The sequence below is a fragment of the Poecilia reticulata genome, linkage group LG12, assembly GCF_000633615.1.
Source record: "Poecilia reticulata strain Guanapo linkage group LG12, Guppy_female_1.0+MT, whole genome shotgun sequence".
NCBI lineage: Eukaryota > Metazoa > Chordata > Actinopteri > Cyprinodontiformes > Poeciliidae > Poecilia > Poecilia reticulata.
The window spans coordinates 2230407-2246887 of NC_024342.1; the positions used below are offsets into that span (position 1 = coordinate 2230407).

Here is a 16481-nt window from a genome sequence, read left to right on the forward strand (position 1 = left end):
CTTTCAGTTGTTTATAAAAAAAAGTTGCATAATCAAATATGACTTAAAAGAAATTTGACTTCCTTATATAATGCCTTGAAATTGGGCTTCTGTCTCTTTAAGAAACTCCTTCTCCAGCATGTCCAGAAATTCCAGCTTCAGGATGACATCACAACATGGCTCCTCTATTAACCCTTTAACGTTTTTACCAGAGTTGCTCTGAGAAGTATCTACTATAATGAGCTCAGCTGATATGCAGTTCCACCAGGTGTTTGCTGATTGCTGCTGGCTAGTCTGAAGGAACTGGGTGGAGGAGTCGTGGGGAGCTGAAGCAGAAGCTCTGAGGAGCAGCGTCATCCTCAAAGGCAGAGATGGGGTCCACCCAGGTGTTTTGCACAGCTGAATGGTTGCCACGGGAGATTCAAGAACTTCTCAAACATGTGTGAAGGAATTAAAGCAATACTCCAGGTATGTTTTTAATGAGGGAATTGTTTCAGAATATAATATAAATATTCATAATACTGCCCCTTTAAAGAACTTTTTATTACAGATTATGGACCGGCTAAAAAACAATATCCATGTACCGAAACCTCAATACTTTGTGTCTGAAGTACTTGATCTGGGCATGGCTAGAAGGTGATTGACCCAGGTTGTTTTGATGCTGGCATTGAGCCCAGCTGCTTGGTTTCCTGTGTGCCTCAGCTTTCCTTTAGGACATTCAGATCAGTTTGGAGAGCAATCGGTCACTGTTCAATCAATTTCAGAGCTGGATAAGAGTGGTAAATGAAAATGAAGGATGAAAAACATATGTTTCCCCCAATTTTCTCAGATTCTGCTTGAGTGGGGACCAAAATTGTAACATTTTGTTATATTTCCAGTTGCTCTGGTTCGCGTTCACATTGCATTGTGTTAAACAATTCAAACTATTGAAAAACGTGTTTCTCTCCTCACCTGTGGTGGCGCTGCACCAAAAACCACTGAAGAAATCGACACAAAAACCTCTGAGCAAAACTTCCTTCTTCATAAAATGTAAACAAAGCATGGAGTGACATTGGATTATAGTTGTAGGATTGAAAGATAGGATGAAAGATCATGGCTGCTTTCTACCTCTAACACGGTTGTTTTGGCTGTATTTACCCATAATGCCCTGCGCTGTCCACTTCCTGAACTTGTTTTATCATTTCATTTCCAAAAAGCGGTCTCCGTCCGCTTGGCATTCACATAAGCATTTGAATGGCACCAGATCCCCTTAAACCGAACCAAGACTGAGGTTTTTATGCAGAGCAGAGTTCACTGTTCTTTAGTTTGATTACACATTCACACCTCAACATTGAACCAGACTTTCTAAATAAACGGATTGGAGGCAGATTAAAGCAGACTCAACAGGGCTGGTGTGAGTTCACCCTTAAACAGCCACATTTCTGACTTCTTGTTGCAGCTAGCTGTGCTGCAGTGCTAATAGGGTGTGCTTAGTTTGCTTGTCTGGTAAAATAGTTTTCCAACAAGCAACAGGATCTCTGGGAGACTACAAATCACACACGACTCAACGGTCAACCGCAAAGCCAAAAGGCTTCTCTCTTTTCTTAGGGGAGCAAACGTTTCCCTCCTGGAAGCCGAGCAGGTCACAGCAAACATGTTGGAAACATTAACAGCAGAGAAACTAGCGACATATGAAAGCCAGTGATAACCGGTTCGACCGGCTCCTGTAATAACTGTGATCATTGGGGTTTTTTCTACTTCTTTTGTCTCCTCCTCCCAGAAATCAGCAGGCTCCTCCTCTTCATTCCTGCCCCCTCCCCCACCTGTAGCTGTCAGTCACAGCAGACAGCTAATGAGTTGCAGATCTGCACATGTGCGGTCGTGTCCTGTCAGGGATCCGCCGGGCGGCCATCATTCCCCTCCCATCAGGTGACCTGTCAGCCTCTGTCACATCATTTAGCAGAACTCACAGGTTCAGTCTCTAAAGCCGCTCAGGCGGGACAGAGGGGCTGATATTAATTTTTTGGGTGGTTGATTGGTCATATTTTTTTTGATCTCCTCACCTAAGACTCAAAGTGTTTCAATAAATGATGCAGACAATAAGAAGTGACTTTTCTAGGCAGTTTGTCTCCCTAAATTGTGTTTTCCTGAGGATCCATGTCAGCCAGTTGTCCAAACAGGGTTGTATCCCCTTCCTCCACCCGCCCAGCGCCTGCTGATATTTATAGAGTGTCCTGCCAGCCGTTGTGTGCTGTGTGTGTGTGTGTGTGTGTGTGTGTGTGTGTGTGTGTGTGTGTGTGTGTGTGTGTGTGTGTGTGTGTGTGTGTGTTGCTCTATTTCTGGTCCTATTGCTACATGCCCCCCTCGTTCAGTCATACCCAGTGTAAGTCTGTGGTGGTGTCTGTGTGACAGCAGGACGTTTTTATTTGGCCCTCCCCGGATCCACCGCCGGCCTTCTGGATCTCTAAGAAGCTTCTTCAGAAGGTCTCCAGCCCCGTGTTCCCCCTGCCTGCCTGGTGTTCACACACAGCTGGAGGTAAAGACATTTTTGAGTTTTATGGAAAGAAAGAGACATTAAAACCCGGGACTGGAATTTTCCTCCAGGAGTCGATTCGGAGCGTGGTTCTGGGGTCAGCTGCTGCGGCCCTCTCTCAGGGTGTGAGAAAAAAACTGACTGAAGCCACTAGATTTGGATTTGAAATAAGAAATAAGAAGGAAAACTTTCAAATTGGGTCTGCAGCCTGCGGCTCCGGAGCCACTAGTGGCTCTTTGGACTTTCCACTATGACTGTTAATAACTTGGGCTAAAACCCCCCCAAAAAACCAGCTATTATAACTGTATTTTCACATTTCCTGTAGCATATATTTATCTAAAAGCTGTCTTGTCAAAAAGACGTTCAACATTTGCGGTTGTAGGTGAGAGTTTTTTGCTGTCCTGACAGTAACAGTGTCTCTCCTCGTCCCAATGGTTTGGTTGGAAATACTGAGATTTACTGCTGAGTTGCATAAACTAGTCATTGATTCACTGGTTCATAATTAACTCACAGCTCAGTAAGCAACTTTGATTTAGAAACTGAACACGTTTATTTCAATTTCATTCAAAAATACTTTATTTATCCCAAAGGGAAATAAAATGTCAAAAAATTCACATAGAGTTCTTTTGGATGGTCATGCTGTGTTCAGGAAGGCTGTCCAGTAGCAGTCAGTATTACAACGCACCTGAAGAGGCCTCTGACTGAAGACGCTGTTGCTACATGACTGTCATCCATGACTGTCTTGACCTGCTAGCAGCTCAGTATCTGGGCAGCTAAGACACAGCAGCGTGTCCTCTATGACTCCATCAGTGGAGTCATGGAGGAGTCATGGAACATTGAACATTGACCATTGGAATGTTGAGTTTTCAGGAAAACTACACAGCATTAAAAACATGACCTCTAAGCAAATGGCACAAATCATAGTTTAAAAGCCATATTTCATGTCATTTGTATTTTAGTCCTGATCTCTTCTTATTATCTTTACAAAATGATCAGATCCAGGCCCTCTGTCCACAAGGACTTTGCTGTTAAGATAAAAACCTGCTAACTGTGATCAGGCACAGACATAATGAGGCCCAGATTAGGAATATGAAAAGAATTCAGTAGATGGTGACACAGAAAGTTCTTAGTCGCTCATCTCCACCTCTTGTGTTTGTGCCTCTGATATGTTAAAATGGGAATTTCTGAGCAGAGTGAAAACACTGCAGCAGCTCAGTGGAAGTTTTCCAGCTAGTCGTCTTGAAAATGTTTGAAAGCGACTTTAACACTTTTTTTGTGTGATTTAAACACTGTTATTTATTTATTTATTTATTTATTTATTTATTTATTTATTTATTTATTTATTTATTTATTTATTTTGTTGTTCTTCTTATTGTCATTTTATCTCATATCACTAAGGGAAACTGCAGAACAGCAAAAAGCATTTTATGTGTTTCAGAATTTTTTGAGTTTTTTTTTTTATTTATATAAAATTAAATATGTTAAATTCATGTTAAGAGTCTTTAGTGACTCTTTTGCTGTTTTCTTGCTCATTGTAGTCGTGTTAGCCTTGTAACATGGAGCCTCATCATGTGAACTGAACTCTATAAGTCATCAGATTGTCCTCAGACTGTTTGCTAGGAGCCGCTCTCTGTCCTGGCCTCACTGGTTTGTATAGAGCGCTCAGTGTTTTGGATCAGAAGTGGCTCCACACATGGACCAGCGTGTCGCCAAGCTACGCTGCTGCTCTCAGCTTCTCTTTTCTGGACAGATGGCTTGATAACTTGAGTGAAAATTTATCAGAGAAAATATCTTTGCTGACTTTTCCTGCCTGCAGAACTCGTCTCTCTGGATGATTTTTTTCTCAGACAGAAGCTTCTCCTTCGCTGCTCTTTGTGTCGCAGGGCCAAGTCCAAAAGTCTCATAGTTTGTAATTTTCAAATTACAAACTATGGGTTTTTCGTGAAGTTCTTATAAGTAATATCTCTCTTTCCTGCTGTAGAAAAATGCTGTATCAGTGTGAGCCTGTTAGAAAATGAAGAAATCCTCTGAAGTTTAATTTGAACAAGAAGATTGTTTAAATGTCTTAAAATGAGCTAAAACAGATTAGCTGTTAGCTTTCCTCTGCTCTGGTTCAAAAATTCTGAAGTGTTAAGGATTAGACACAGTTAGCCATGCTGAGTGTAGCTAATGGGACGAAGTAAAGGTTTTTAGTTCATAAATATGTAATCTGTCAGTGGGTGAAGGCATCCAGCAACATGTACCTTGTGGACAATAGCAAAGGTTTAGTTAGCCGTGTTGTTTTTCAGTATTTCTGAGATCTATTGCTGAGACAGCATATGTAGTGACTGTCTTTTAGTCATTGTAAAATCAGTCGTTTAATTAGTTTTACTTGTAAATAAGGTATTCTTTGTTCTTGCTAGAAGATTTTTAAATATTTTTTGCTTTCTGTACTTTTACTACATGGTATTTTTATTTATATGTCATTTTTATAACAACTGAAGGCAACATAGATACTTCCTTCTGCTATAAAGTGATTCTATGTGGCTGGAAAACACATAACACCGCCCCTTTAAGTACGGTGGAGGATTAATGATGCTCTGGGCTTTGTTCTCTTCCAAACACCTGATTGATTGTGAGACTTCCTACATTATTTGACATTATGAATAACTAAATGGATTTTTGTGGGTTTTTCAGTTTGATCATGATTGATTGATTGATTGTGGTCATGGAAAAACTGGAAGGAAAGCGCAGAGTAACAGAAAAAGACGAAGCAAAAAGAAGTTGCAACGTAATTTAGCAACAAAAAAAAGGAGTTTTAGAATCTGGATGAGAAAATGGTTTCTTCAAAAAAAAAAAAAAAAGTCTGAAAGCGACTGAAACCTCTCAGCCACATCAGAACTGAATTGTGTTGGGTGCGTTTGTTTGCACATCTTCCCTCCTTTTTAACTGCTTCTGTCCAATGATAGGTTGTCTCACACACACACCACCACTGGCTGACCTCACCGTGACCCCTCCTCCCCACGACCACCGCCATACCCCCCTGAGTCCCGCACTCCTCCTCGGAGCAACCATGGCGTTGTCTTCCCGCTTAAAGCTGTGGGAGCAGAAGGGAGGTGCAGGAGGGCTGCATGCTGTGCTGATTCTAGTCCCTGCCTATGTGTGTGTGTGTGCATGTGTGTGTGTGATGAAGTATTGATTACACAGTCTGTGGCAGCCTGTGTTCTGATCCTGAGTCACTGTGGCATGTCATTGTGCAGTTCCAGTGTTTTAGTCATCCTGCATGTATCAGATGGTCACTTATAGTCTTAGCTCTGCTCAGCAACATGTGGAGGACAGGAAGTGGATCTCTGGCTGCTTCAACCATGGAAACACACAGTAAAGGTTATTTAACGCCCAAGCTGGAGTTTTTCCTTGGTGAAGACCTGGAGCATAGAGTCAGGCTAACGACTACAGAGAAACTGTCAGGAGGGATTGACCAGGCGCTCAGGGTTGCCAGATCTGACTGACAGTTTCCAGCCCAAACAGAGAGTAGAACCCGACCAACTCCACAAGACCCAACCCAGACCTGAAGCTTCAGTAGAGCTCATGTTATCCAGCCATTCACCTTTTTAATATCATTTTTACTCATTGTAACATTGTTTTTAAATGTGAATCTGCATCAACTGCCTGAACTGGCAAACTAAATTTAGGCTGTACTTAAACTGCCCGCCTAGAATCACAACGAGGGCTGCAAATGGCCCCTGCGCCTCACTTTAGACACCTCTGTTCTATATATTACCTACATTTTTTTAGATTAAGTTAAAAACAGGAACTAGTGGGCTTCTTTTTTCGCTTAATTTAACGTTTCTAATGTGCTTTACTGTAAAAGATAATAAATAGTTTTATATTGAAGTTTGACTGAATGGAATTAAGTACCTAATCATGTGTGTGTGTGTTTGTATGTGTGTATAGACACGTGATCATTTTACAGAACGTAGAAATAATAATCCCAATAGATTGTGTAAAGGGAAAGTGTAAATATCTTTAATTTTGTTAAAGGTTAGTATATATTTTTCTTGTTACGTAGATATGATTCTGTTGGGCCTCAGTAGGAAAGGTCGTGGTTCTTCTGCAGCTGTTGAGGGTCTTAAATAAAAAACAAAGAAAATCTGAATTTATTTCCGTACCAATTTCCTTTGGATGCTTTTCCTGAAGCTAAATTTAGAGCAGCATCTACAAGAGAGCACTTAAAATACATTTCAACAGGCTGCTGGAGCTCTGACATACCGGTCAGCCAAACGCTGTATCTGCAGGCTGCTGGTCACTCAGAGCGCCGGGCCGGCAGGTCCACAGGCCCTGAGGATGTTTTCTAGAAGTCACACTGAATAACAACAAGTACAGATGTGCGATGCAGCATATTTTGGTGCTGATCCCAGATAACACAGGGCCAGTACCGTCCATATTTCAGCTTGATTATAATCAATCTTCTGTGTTTTTGTAGTTTATCTTTGAAGTATTTTTCCAAATTTAGAGCAGAATTTAGACAAAGATTATTAAATACTTTAATAACATATTCACATGACAAACAGAAATAATAGAAAAAACAACTCAAATTTGACAAAACAAACATTTCAAAACAAATGAAGCTAAAATATCGATCTTATCTGGCCGGTATGGATCCGATAGCAGGTATTGATATCTGGGATGGATTTGCTCCCCTCACATGCTGGTGAGCTCAGATTGGCTGTCTGGAGTTTTCACAGTGTCTTTTAATAACTTTGGCTGAAAATGATAAAGAACCAACTAATCTTTTTAAAGTTAGATATAACAACAAATGTACATTGTAGCAGTTTTTTCACTTATTTTATTGAATTATGTCATTGAATCTCCACAACAAAATGACACCAAAGATACCAGTAAAATGTTCTAGATCTATATTGTCTTTATTTCAATACTGGAAACGTAATGTAAAAATAAGCTTTAAAAAAGCAGAATTTCCCATAAATCAAACCCTGCTATGGATGATAATGAATCAAGCCTCTTTTTGCAAAATTTTAATGTTCTTCTTTATTTTAAACCATAAAAAGGGGAAAAATGCTTCTATTTAAAGACTAAACAAATTTTCAGTAGCAGATCTTTTTCTTTTTCAAAAATGTTATTTCATGCAACTTAAAACAAGTTTGATTTGCTGATTCCTGCGAGATAAATACCATCATATTTATATGTTTAATTTTCCTGTGTTAAATGTAATACTTACAAATACTTGATAATGTTACCCTTAATTGCGTTGAAGATATTTAAACGCAGCAAATTTGATGGACTGTGGAAAACTGTTCTTGTATCAGTGATTCATCAGTGCTATGAATAAAACTGATCAGTCTCAACATCTATTGATTATCAAACTGCAGGATGAAGAACATTAATCAGGGAGCTTATTAGACATTTTCATTCATGGAACAATAAAGCTGTCTATTATGCCTAAAAATATTGATTTACAATCAAGTTAATTGCACCTAATCAGAGATTATAATAATATTCACACTAACATCTGCTTCCAAATGATTTCATTGAACAACAGAAGAAAAAAGTTCAGTCTTGGAAAAAAAAAACCTTTTAATGGCAACAAACGTTTGAAGTATGAATTTTGACTTAGAGACGGTTGCGTATTAGTTTTATATTTCTGTTATACTTTATTGTTTTTGATTGTTTTATGTTTTTCTGAGATATTTCAAGTTTTCCAGTTCTAGTGTTTTCTTTGCCAAATTAAAGTTGAGAGAGAGAGAGAGTAAAGTTGCATAATTATACTGTACAGTTATTTTTATTATTAATGTCAAAACCACGATATTATCGTTTATGGCAACAATTTCTGGGTCAGTTTGTTGCGGTGACAGGCCTGGTCATGATGAAAAGACTGGAAAAAAAATTATGGAAGTAATTAAATACAGTATGTGTGATGTGTCGGATATGAAAAATGCAACAGGAAATGCTTTGGATCAATAAGTCATGCTTCCCTCTCCTATAAAAATATGAATAATGTATTTTTCCACATGGATCTGATCTGAGTTTATGGCTCTTTTTCAACAGTGACTCTATCAACTGTTAGTTTAGGCAGAAGGTCAAGTCTTGGTAGATGTGCAGATATTTCTTTCTGCCTGTTTGGTGGCTTTCTGTCAAATATTGCATGAATGCATCTCGTGATGAAACTTCAGCATGAAATCACGATGACTTCCTGTTTTTATCAAATTCTGCTCGGTTCCTTTCAATTCCTACAACTCCAGATAAAGGAGGAGAACAAGCCGGCGGCCGCCACCATCCCTCCACCGCCGCTGTCCGTCCTGCCTGGAGGCATCCTGAAGCAGCTGGTCAGAGACTCAGAGAAGGAGACCAAACATAAGGAGCCAGAGGTCAAAGAGGTCAAAGACGAGAGAACAGTAAGCAGATGACTACATGGACAGGCTTTAGTTAGTTAATTCTCCCTCAGATCACTCAGACACAACAGACTCAACAGCATTAAACACATTTGCTTATTTGCAATTGATTATTTTGTGAGTTGAGTTTCTTGGGTTTATTGGTTTAGAAAATCTGAGCCAAATGAAACAAAACCTGAAGCACCTTGAGATCGTAATGAAATAAAGCCTTTGTTTTTACTAAACCTCATGTTTCAGCAGGTAAAGAAAAGAGAAAAAAACTGGACTGAATTTGACCCCGATAATCACAGCATGCCGATTGGTAGACTGTAAAAGTGGGCGGGACTTTATGAGCTGAATTGTAAACTGTCTGTTATCAGACATTAGCCGGTTTCACATGTGGCGTTCCTCCAGGCTCCATTCTCAGACCACTAAACACCTGCAGTCTACTTCAAGTTCTAATCATACATTAGTCTCAGTACAAGATGCTTTCAATGCGTCTATTGTTGACTATGACTTTACACTGATAATCACTTATACTTTCTCAATAGGCTTCTGTGTGTCCATCACAAAATGGTCAGGAGACAACCTGACCATCTGGCTCTTCCACAGTGACTCTTAATCCCATTGACTAAAGATCATAAAGAACCAGTTAATGTTTTTAAATGCAGATATAATAACAACTGCAGGTTTTTAATTCCTTGTTGGTTATGGAATCATTGGACTGAATTTGCACATCAGAAGATGATTTATAGATCCATGTTTTTTTGTTGTTGTCTTTAGGTGGGAAGTAGTGTGATTTTTCTTTATTTTCCACAAACATCAACATCCCACAGGAAAAAAAAACTTTGATGTTTTCCTTATTTTCAAACCTAAAAATAGAGTTAAAACAGTGCCTCCTTCAAAACGATAACATTTCTGTAGTAGATGTATTTTGTCCAGAAGGTCTCAAATTCAAAAATACTTTATTAACCCCAAAGGCAAATTAAACGTTGTAACTCATTAATTATTCGGTTATTGTAGGTTGTGTTGGCATGAGACATCTCTCCTGACATTGAGACTCTAAATGAGTTCAGTTTCATGGACTGAGGGAGAAAATGGCTCCTGGATTGTAAATGTTGCAGACTGCTGCATTAGACTCACAGAGCATTTCTGAAACCTACTGACTAATTCAACCTTCATTCTTGTCAATTAAGAATAATAATGTAAAAAAAAAAAAAAAGAGAAAAATCAATGAAAAACACCCACGTTGCATAATTTTAAGTATCAATCACAGGAGTTTTTGAAGTTGCGTTTTCCTGCTTTATTCTTTATGTCGTATTTCAGTCCATTTGATGCATTTGTTTCTGTAAAGCTCCTTTATGTGCCTGACAAATTTCCTTGAGGTCTTGAGGTTTTGTTGCCACATCCAAATAAATCATCATCATCGTCATCATCATCATCGTCGTCTCTTCATTTCTCTCCTCATTCAGCCGCACAAACTGAGCGACAACCTGGTGCAGCAGTTCCTGGTCCCGGATCAGACTCCTCCCATCCTGGAGGCCGAGATGGCTCTGCGGGCCGAACAGGTCAACAACAGCAAACAGAAACGGTCCGACTCCGTCCAGTCGGACGGCGGCCCGCCATCCCAGTGCCACATCATGACTCCGGACTCCGACGGACAGACGCTCTCACCGGAGCCCCCGAAACAAAACCAGCAACAGGAAAAGAAGCAAGACGTGGTGGGCAGGAAGAAGCTGCAGCCCGAGCCGAACAAGAGGAGGACGGACGACCGGAAGCTGGTGGAGGCCAATCAGAACGGGATTGAGGAGAGACGGGAGCCGGAGGCGAGGCAAGCTGACGCAACCGTACCGGAGCAGAATGGGAAGGAGGTGCGTCTGTTCATTAAAAATGAATATTTTATGGTTTGATTTAGTCCCTAATTCACACCTGGTGGAGGCGCCATCACCACTAAGCTAAACACGAGCCAGAGGTGTTCAAATGTTTTGAACCAAGGGCCAAAATCCCAAAGCTTAAAGTCCTCAGGGACCAAAATCAGCTTTTTCTCTGCATGTATGATGGCAAATAATAATCAAATTGTGAATTATTTTTACTTTCCCTGCACAGCAATAAATCAAACAAATAATATTTTCATGAAATGAACATTAGTATGACATTTGCCTTACAGCTATTTAACTTTGTGGGCCAGTTATTAGTTTTTTGTTGGTCTTTGAAATGTTTCTAGTTGATTTTTCACTGTGTTTAGTTAAGCATAATGAACAGCTGGACATGAGTGTGTTTCTGAGTAAAACGCAGCTGGATGTTTGTAGCATGAACTTCTATAAAATAAAATTAAAAGCCTAAAAAAGGGAGAGGATGTTGTTCACTTATATTACAGAATGTGTCTTTTCATATCAAGCTGTTACCTTTTGAAGTTTGACGTTCTGAGATGGATTTGAAATCTTTTGTGCGTCTGTCTGGAATCCATTTATTTAGTTCACTATTACTGAAAAACACACAGACACATCAGTGCTTTGAAGCTTTGTAGAAAACAAGAAAGTTCTTCAAAAGAAGATTGCTATATGTCATATAATCTTTCTCCATAAGATTTTAAGTTTTTCTTTTCATTTTTTTTCTTTTTTTTTACAAAAACCATGAAAGCCTTAAAAAACCCTTTAGTGGATTTGATATTTCAAATAAATCTATTTCAGATTTAAGACAACTGTTTTTTGTATGTACATCTACAAAGATCCAAAGAAGAAAAAGACAGAACTGAGATAAATGCCTTTGATTTATGTGTTTTCGTTTTTATTGATTTGACCTGTTTGTCGTCCTGCTGTCTGTCCTGCCAGGTGAGGGACGTGTGGTACGAGGTCGGACCTGTGTGGTTCGTCCACAAGGACGGCTTCACCCGCGGTGAGTGAAGAACACACACCGGAGGAGGCCAGAATGAAACTACATGCACAGGATTGGTGGAAAGAAAATGCCTGGTCTTTACCAGACTGTAAAGTAACAGAAAATGTTTCATGTCATTATTTAGTTAATAAAACTGCAGATAAAAAGGCAGAGCTGTGTGAAAACAAAGTGCAACAGTAACTCTCAGTAATCTTTTTCTGTCTGGTTATATTGGTCTTTATAGCATTGCTGGAGGGACTTTAGTCTGACTCTTGTTCATAAACGTGGTTTTATTTCCTCCATGACCGCAGCATGGCCAAACTCCAGCTCTGTGTTCAGACCAAACGCTTCCAAACAAACTGCAGCTGTTCAGTCTTCTTATCGTTCCGTCAGAAACTTTTACATTTAGCAAACCAACTGCCTGGACAAAGACAATGAAAGTCAAATGTAGACGCCTCTTAACCACTGAGGAGACGTCAGTGAAGCCTCCTGACTTCTCAGCCATGTTGATAGACAGAAAGTCGCTTCATGATTCCATCGACCCGATTCGTCTTTAATCAGGGAATGAAACCTGAGACCTGAGCGTTGCACAACCTCACCATTGAGTTCATGTGATAGAACCAGGGACGTAAAAAGCCTCAACTATCTGGTAAAGAAGGCTGGTTCTGTTCTGGTTCTATTCTGGTTCTGTTCTGTTCTGGTTCTGTTTTGTTCTGGTTCTGTTCTGGTTCTGTTCTGTTTCTATTCTGTTCTGTTCTGGGGATGACTGTAGAACCTCTGGAGATAATGATGCAAAGAATAATTCTTCTTCATAAAAACAAGAAACTTACAGACAACCCTGACCATGATCTTCTAAGACAGAGTGTCTCCAGTCAGAGGCTTCTTCAGTTTTGCTGTAACACAGACCTCTACAGGAGTTCCATCCTGTCCACAGCCATCAGCATCTCTGAAGAATCTTGAATTAAAGAGTTACAGCAGCATTTCATTTCCTTTTGGGGTCAATGAATTATTTTTGGAGTAGAATTAAAGTGAATTGTGTTTTTGTTTAGATAAATAAATTACAAATCTATTAATTGTCATTCATTTGGTAATTTATAAAAACAGAAGCTTCTAAAGCATATTTTAAAAATATTTTCTGTCGTCAGTGACAGTTTTAATGAGCGGATCACGCAGCTGAGCTGCGTTAGCCGCTGTGTGTGTAAACACACTGCAGCTCTGCAGCGACGTGATCTGGGATTAGTAACATCATCTGTTAATCCACACACAGTCTGCAGTGAGCCAGCAATGGCTGGACGTCCTGCTTTAAATTAGTTCCAGCCGCTGCACCGATCCAGTTAGAGCCCGACAGCCCTGACCTCTGACCTCCAGCGCTACTGGGCCGAAAGCAGAGACTCTGAATGGGAAGCTCACCTGAAGGCGTGCCTGTTGGTTCATGTGGGATTTTTTAAACACTTCTTGTCTTTTCAGCCACTCAGCTGAAGCCGGATGAAGGAACGCCTGACCTCCCGCCGGGTCGGGTCAGAGTCCGGCTGGAGACGGACGGCTCGCTCCACGACGTCACGGAGTTTGAAGTTGAAAAAGTGACTGCTTTTCTTTCGTTATTTTTACTTACAAAGATTAATAACAGCAATAATAATAATATGCACAGCTGCAACTAGCAGTTATTTTAGTAAACGATTATTCTGGTTGTTAATCGATTTATCACATTGAAAAAAATCACCCGATTTTTCTTTTGTACAATATTAGAAATATTTTAATGATGCGACTAATTGAATAACTCGATTCCTTTTTTAAATAAGGAGATAAACATTTCATTACCTGAACAACATTAACAGCTTTGCTTTTTGTGAAATTGAACCAAGTGAAGCTTAAACTCCCACATGAGGAGTTTTTGGGTAAAACATTTTTGTGCATTCCAAGGTGTTTTTATCTTAAATGCAAAATATAATATAATTTCTTTAATGTTTTACTTTTTGCACATTGTTCTTTATTTAAAGAATGAAAAAAAATATATATATATATATTTATATATATATATTGTACATACTTATGAAAGAGAAAAAAATAAATGATTTAGCAGGTTTTTTTTCAGTGTTCTTTCTGCACCAGTATAACTTTGCAGCGCTCTGAGTCAGAGCTGCAGCAGCTAATGGCTCTCTGCCTCCTCAGTGTAACCCGTCAGAGCTGGATGTGTGTGAGGATCTGAGCGACCTACAGTGTGTGAACGAAAGTGGAGTTCTGCACACACTGACTAGTCGATCCAAAGCCGACATGCCCCTCACTCATTCTGGACCCAACCTGGTCAGCCTGTGGCCCCCGCTGCAGACCCACAGCAAGGTGAGCTCCTACTCACTTTAGTAACCATATTTCCTCATCAACACACCTGGAGTGTTGCTTTGGTTCTATCATGCATGTTTGAGAAATTCTTTAATCTCCCATGGCAACCATTCAGCTGTGAGAAACACCTGGGTGGACCAAGCTCCGCCTTCAAGGCAATAAAAATCCTGCAAACGTGTTTGTTTGTTTGTTTATTTTTTAACACATTTTTTTCTCCTCGGTTCTTTTTGTATCAGAGCTTGAAGACACGGCGGGGGGAGTGTGTGTGGGACGCCCCCCCTGCTCTGGACGCACTGGTCAAGCGGGTGTATCTGTCCATGGTGGGAACCCGGAGGGACCACAGTGTGTGTGCGTTGGGACGCAGCGGCACGGGGAAGACCACCACCTGCCAGGCGTTCACACACACTCTGCTGAAGCAGGCCGGAGCAGCCGGACCGAACATGAGCGGTGAGACGACAGAACCAAACACACCACACAGAGTTTCATGCCAACGGTATTATAGCTAACTGAAACTAATGAAACAAGGAAAAAGTGAAACTGAGAAACATTTTCATTTACAGAAGTAAAAAGAGTAATTAATGTGGAAAAAGTATAACTGGAACTATTTTGTGTGTTTGTGAAACCAACTAAAACATATTGAAATTATAGATATGATATCCTTCGCTTTTGTGCTTAAGAAACTTAATATTAGTCTTTTGAACAGATGAGAAATAGATTTTTCCCCCACACCAGCAGTTTACATCAGCTGTCAATACATTACATTACAGTCCTCCACTCTCCTCCAGGTGGCGCTAACACTCGTCTGCAAAATGGTGACAACACAAGTTGGGAGAAAACTCCAATCAGCTGTTCAACAATAATTGAATATTTTTCTTTTTGAAAAAGGAATCAGTACTCAATCAATGTAAACAAAATCACAGTACAATACTTTGACCTTTTTGAATTCTGCACCTAAAAATGAACAAAAGTATGAAAGAAGTAAAGCTACTAAAAACTAATGAACATTTAACCAATAATAACTAGTAAAAAGTAGCATGCACACTCTAAAAACTAATTCAAATGAACTGAATTAGACGAGCAAAAAGTCACAGTGAAATCAAACTAACCTATAAGAACCCAGCTGTGCTCCGGCCGTCCCTCATCCTCAGTATCTGTCCCTCAGTGGAGCGTGTGAGCGCCATGTTCTCCATCCTGAGGTCCTTTGGCTGTGTGAGCTCCCTGCACAGCGACGCCTCGTCTCGGTTCGCCACGGTCTTCTCCCTGGACTTTAACCACGCCGGCCAGGTCTCTGCTGGACACCTGCAGGTACGCAGGACAGACACACACACACATGCACGGATTAGCAGTCAAACACACTGAAGCTGATTCCTCCCGCTGTGCGGCTCTTCGTTACACAGACCATGATGTTGGATAAATGGACAGTGTGTCAGAAAACTCCAGGAGAAAGCAACTTCCTGGTCTTCTCCCAGATGCTGGCGGGACTCAGCTCAGAGATGAGGTAACGTTTGAAATCAAAGAAGCTTTTCAATGACATGCTCATAGGAAGAGTTTTATTTCTCAAAGTTACATTTTCTGCTATAGATTGTGTCAGTTTGTCACTAAATTTAACCAATTATTGTTAGTCATTTGAAAAATATCTTTGTCATGGATTGTCCATCACGAACACCATGTTCAGGCATAAGGGCGTCCATATGTGCACTTGGCACCACGACACTCTAGGCCGCAGTTTGATGATCGATTTTGTCATAGTTTCATCGAATCTGCGGCCGTATGTCTTGGACACTCGGGTGAAGAGAGGTGTGGAGCTGTCCACTGACCACTACCTGGTGGTGAGTTGGGTCCGGTGGTGGGGGAGGAAGTCTGTCAGACCTGGCAGGCCCAAACGTGTAGTGATCTCATCCACCTGGGGGTGGATGAGATCCGCCCAGAGTTCCTTAAGGCTCTGAATGTTGTAGGGTTGTGTTGGCTCATGCGACTCTCCTATATCGCATGGACATCGGGGACAGTTCCCCTGGATTGGCAGACTGGGGTGGTGGTCCCCCTGTTTAAMAAGGGGGACCGGAGGGTGTGCTCCAATTACAGAGGTGTCACACTCTTAAGCCTCCCTGGTAAGGTCTATTCAGGGGTCCTGGAGAGGAGGGTCCATCGGATAGTCRRGCCTCGGATTCAGGAAGAGCAGTGTGGTTTTCATCCTGGTCGTGGAACCCTGGACCAGCTCTACACCCTCAGCAGGGTCCTGGAGGGTGCATGGGAGTTTGCCCAACCAGTCTACATGTGTTTTGTGGACTTGGAGAAGGTGTTCGACGATGTCCCTAGGGAGGCCTTGTGGGGGGCTCTCTGGGAGTATGGGGTACCGGGCCCTTTGATACTGGCTGTCAGGTCCCTGTATGACCGGTGTCAGAGTCTGGTCC

At 40.8% G+C, this 16481-nt stretch overlaps 1 protein-coding gene across 2 annotated transcripts in view; it reads left to right on the forward strand.

Annotated features, from left to right (window-relative positions):
* Nucleotides 1-2338: 2338 nt before the first annotated feature.
* The window catches only part of myo18b (myosin XVIIIB), a 61730-nt gene continuing 47587 nt past the window's right edge, over nt 2339-16481 (forward strand). For both annotated transcript variants that reach the window (XM_008423197.2, XM_008423198.2), the window contains exons 1-10: nt 2339-2494; nt 5440-5582; nt 8731-8883; nt 10332-10730; nt 11691-11754; nt 13201-13313; nt 13903-14070; nt 14307-14517; nt 15233-15375; nt 15468-15568. In XM_008423197.2, coding sequence (XP_008421419.1) covers nt 5544-5582; nt 8731-8883; nt 10332-10730; nt 11691-11754; nt 13201-13313; nt 13903-14070; nt 14307-14517; nt 15233-15375; nt 15468-15568 — 1391 coding nt within the window. In that variant the 5' untranslated portion in view covers nt 2339-2494; nt 5440-5543. The remainder of the gene's footprint in view (nt 2495-5439; nt 5583-8730; nt 8884-10331; nt 10731-11690; nt 11755-13200; nt 13314-13902; nt 14071-14306; nt 14518-15232; nt 15376-15467; nt 15569-16481) is intronic.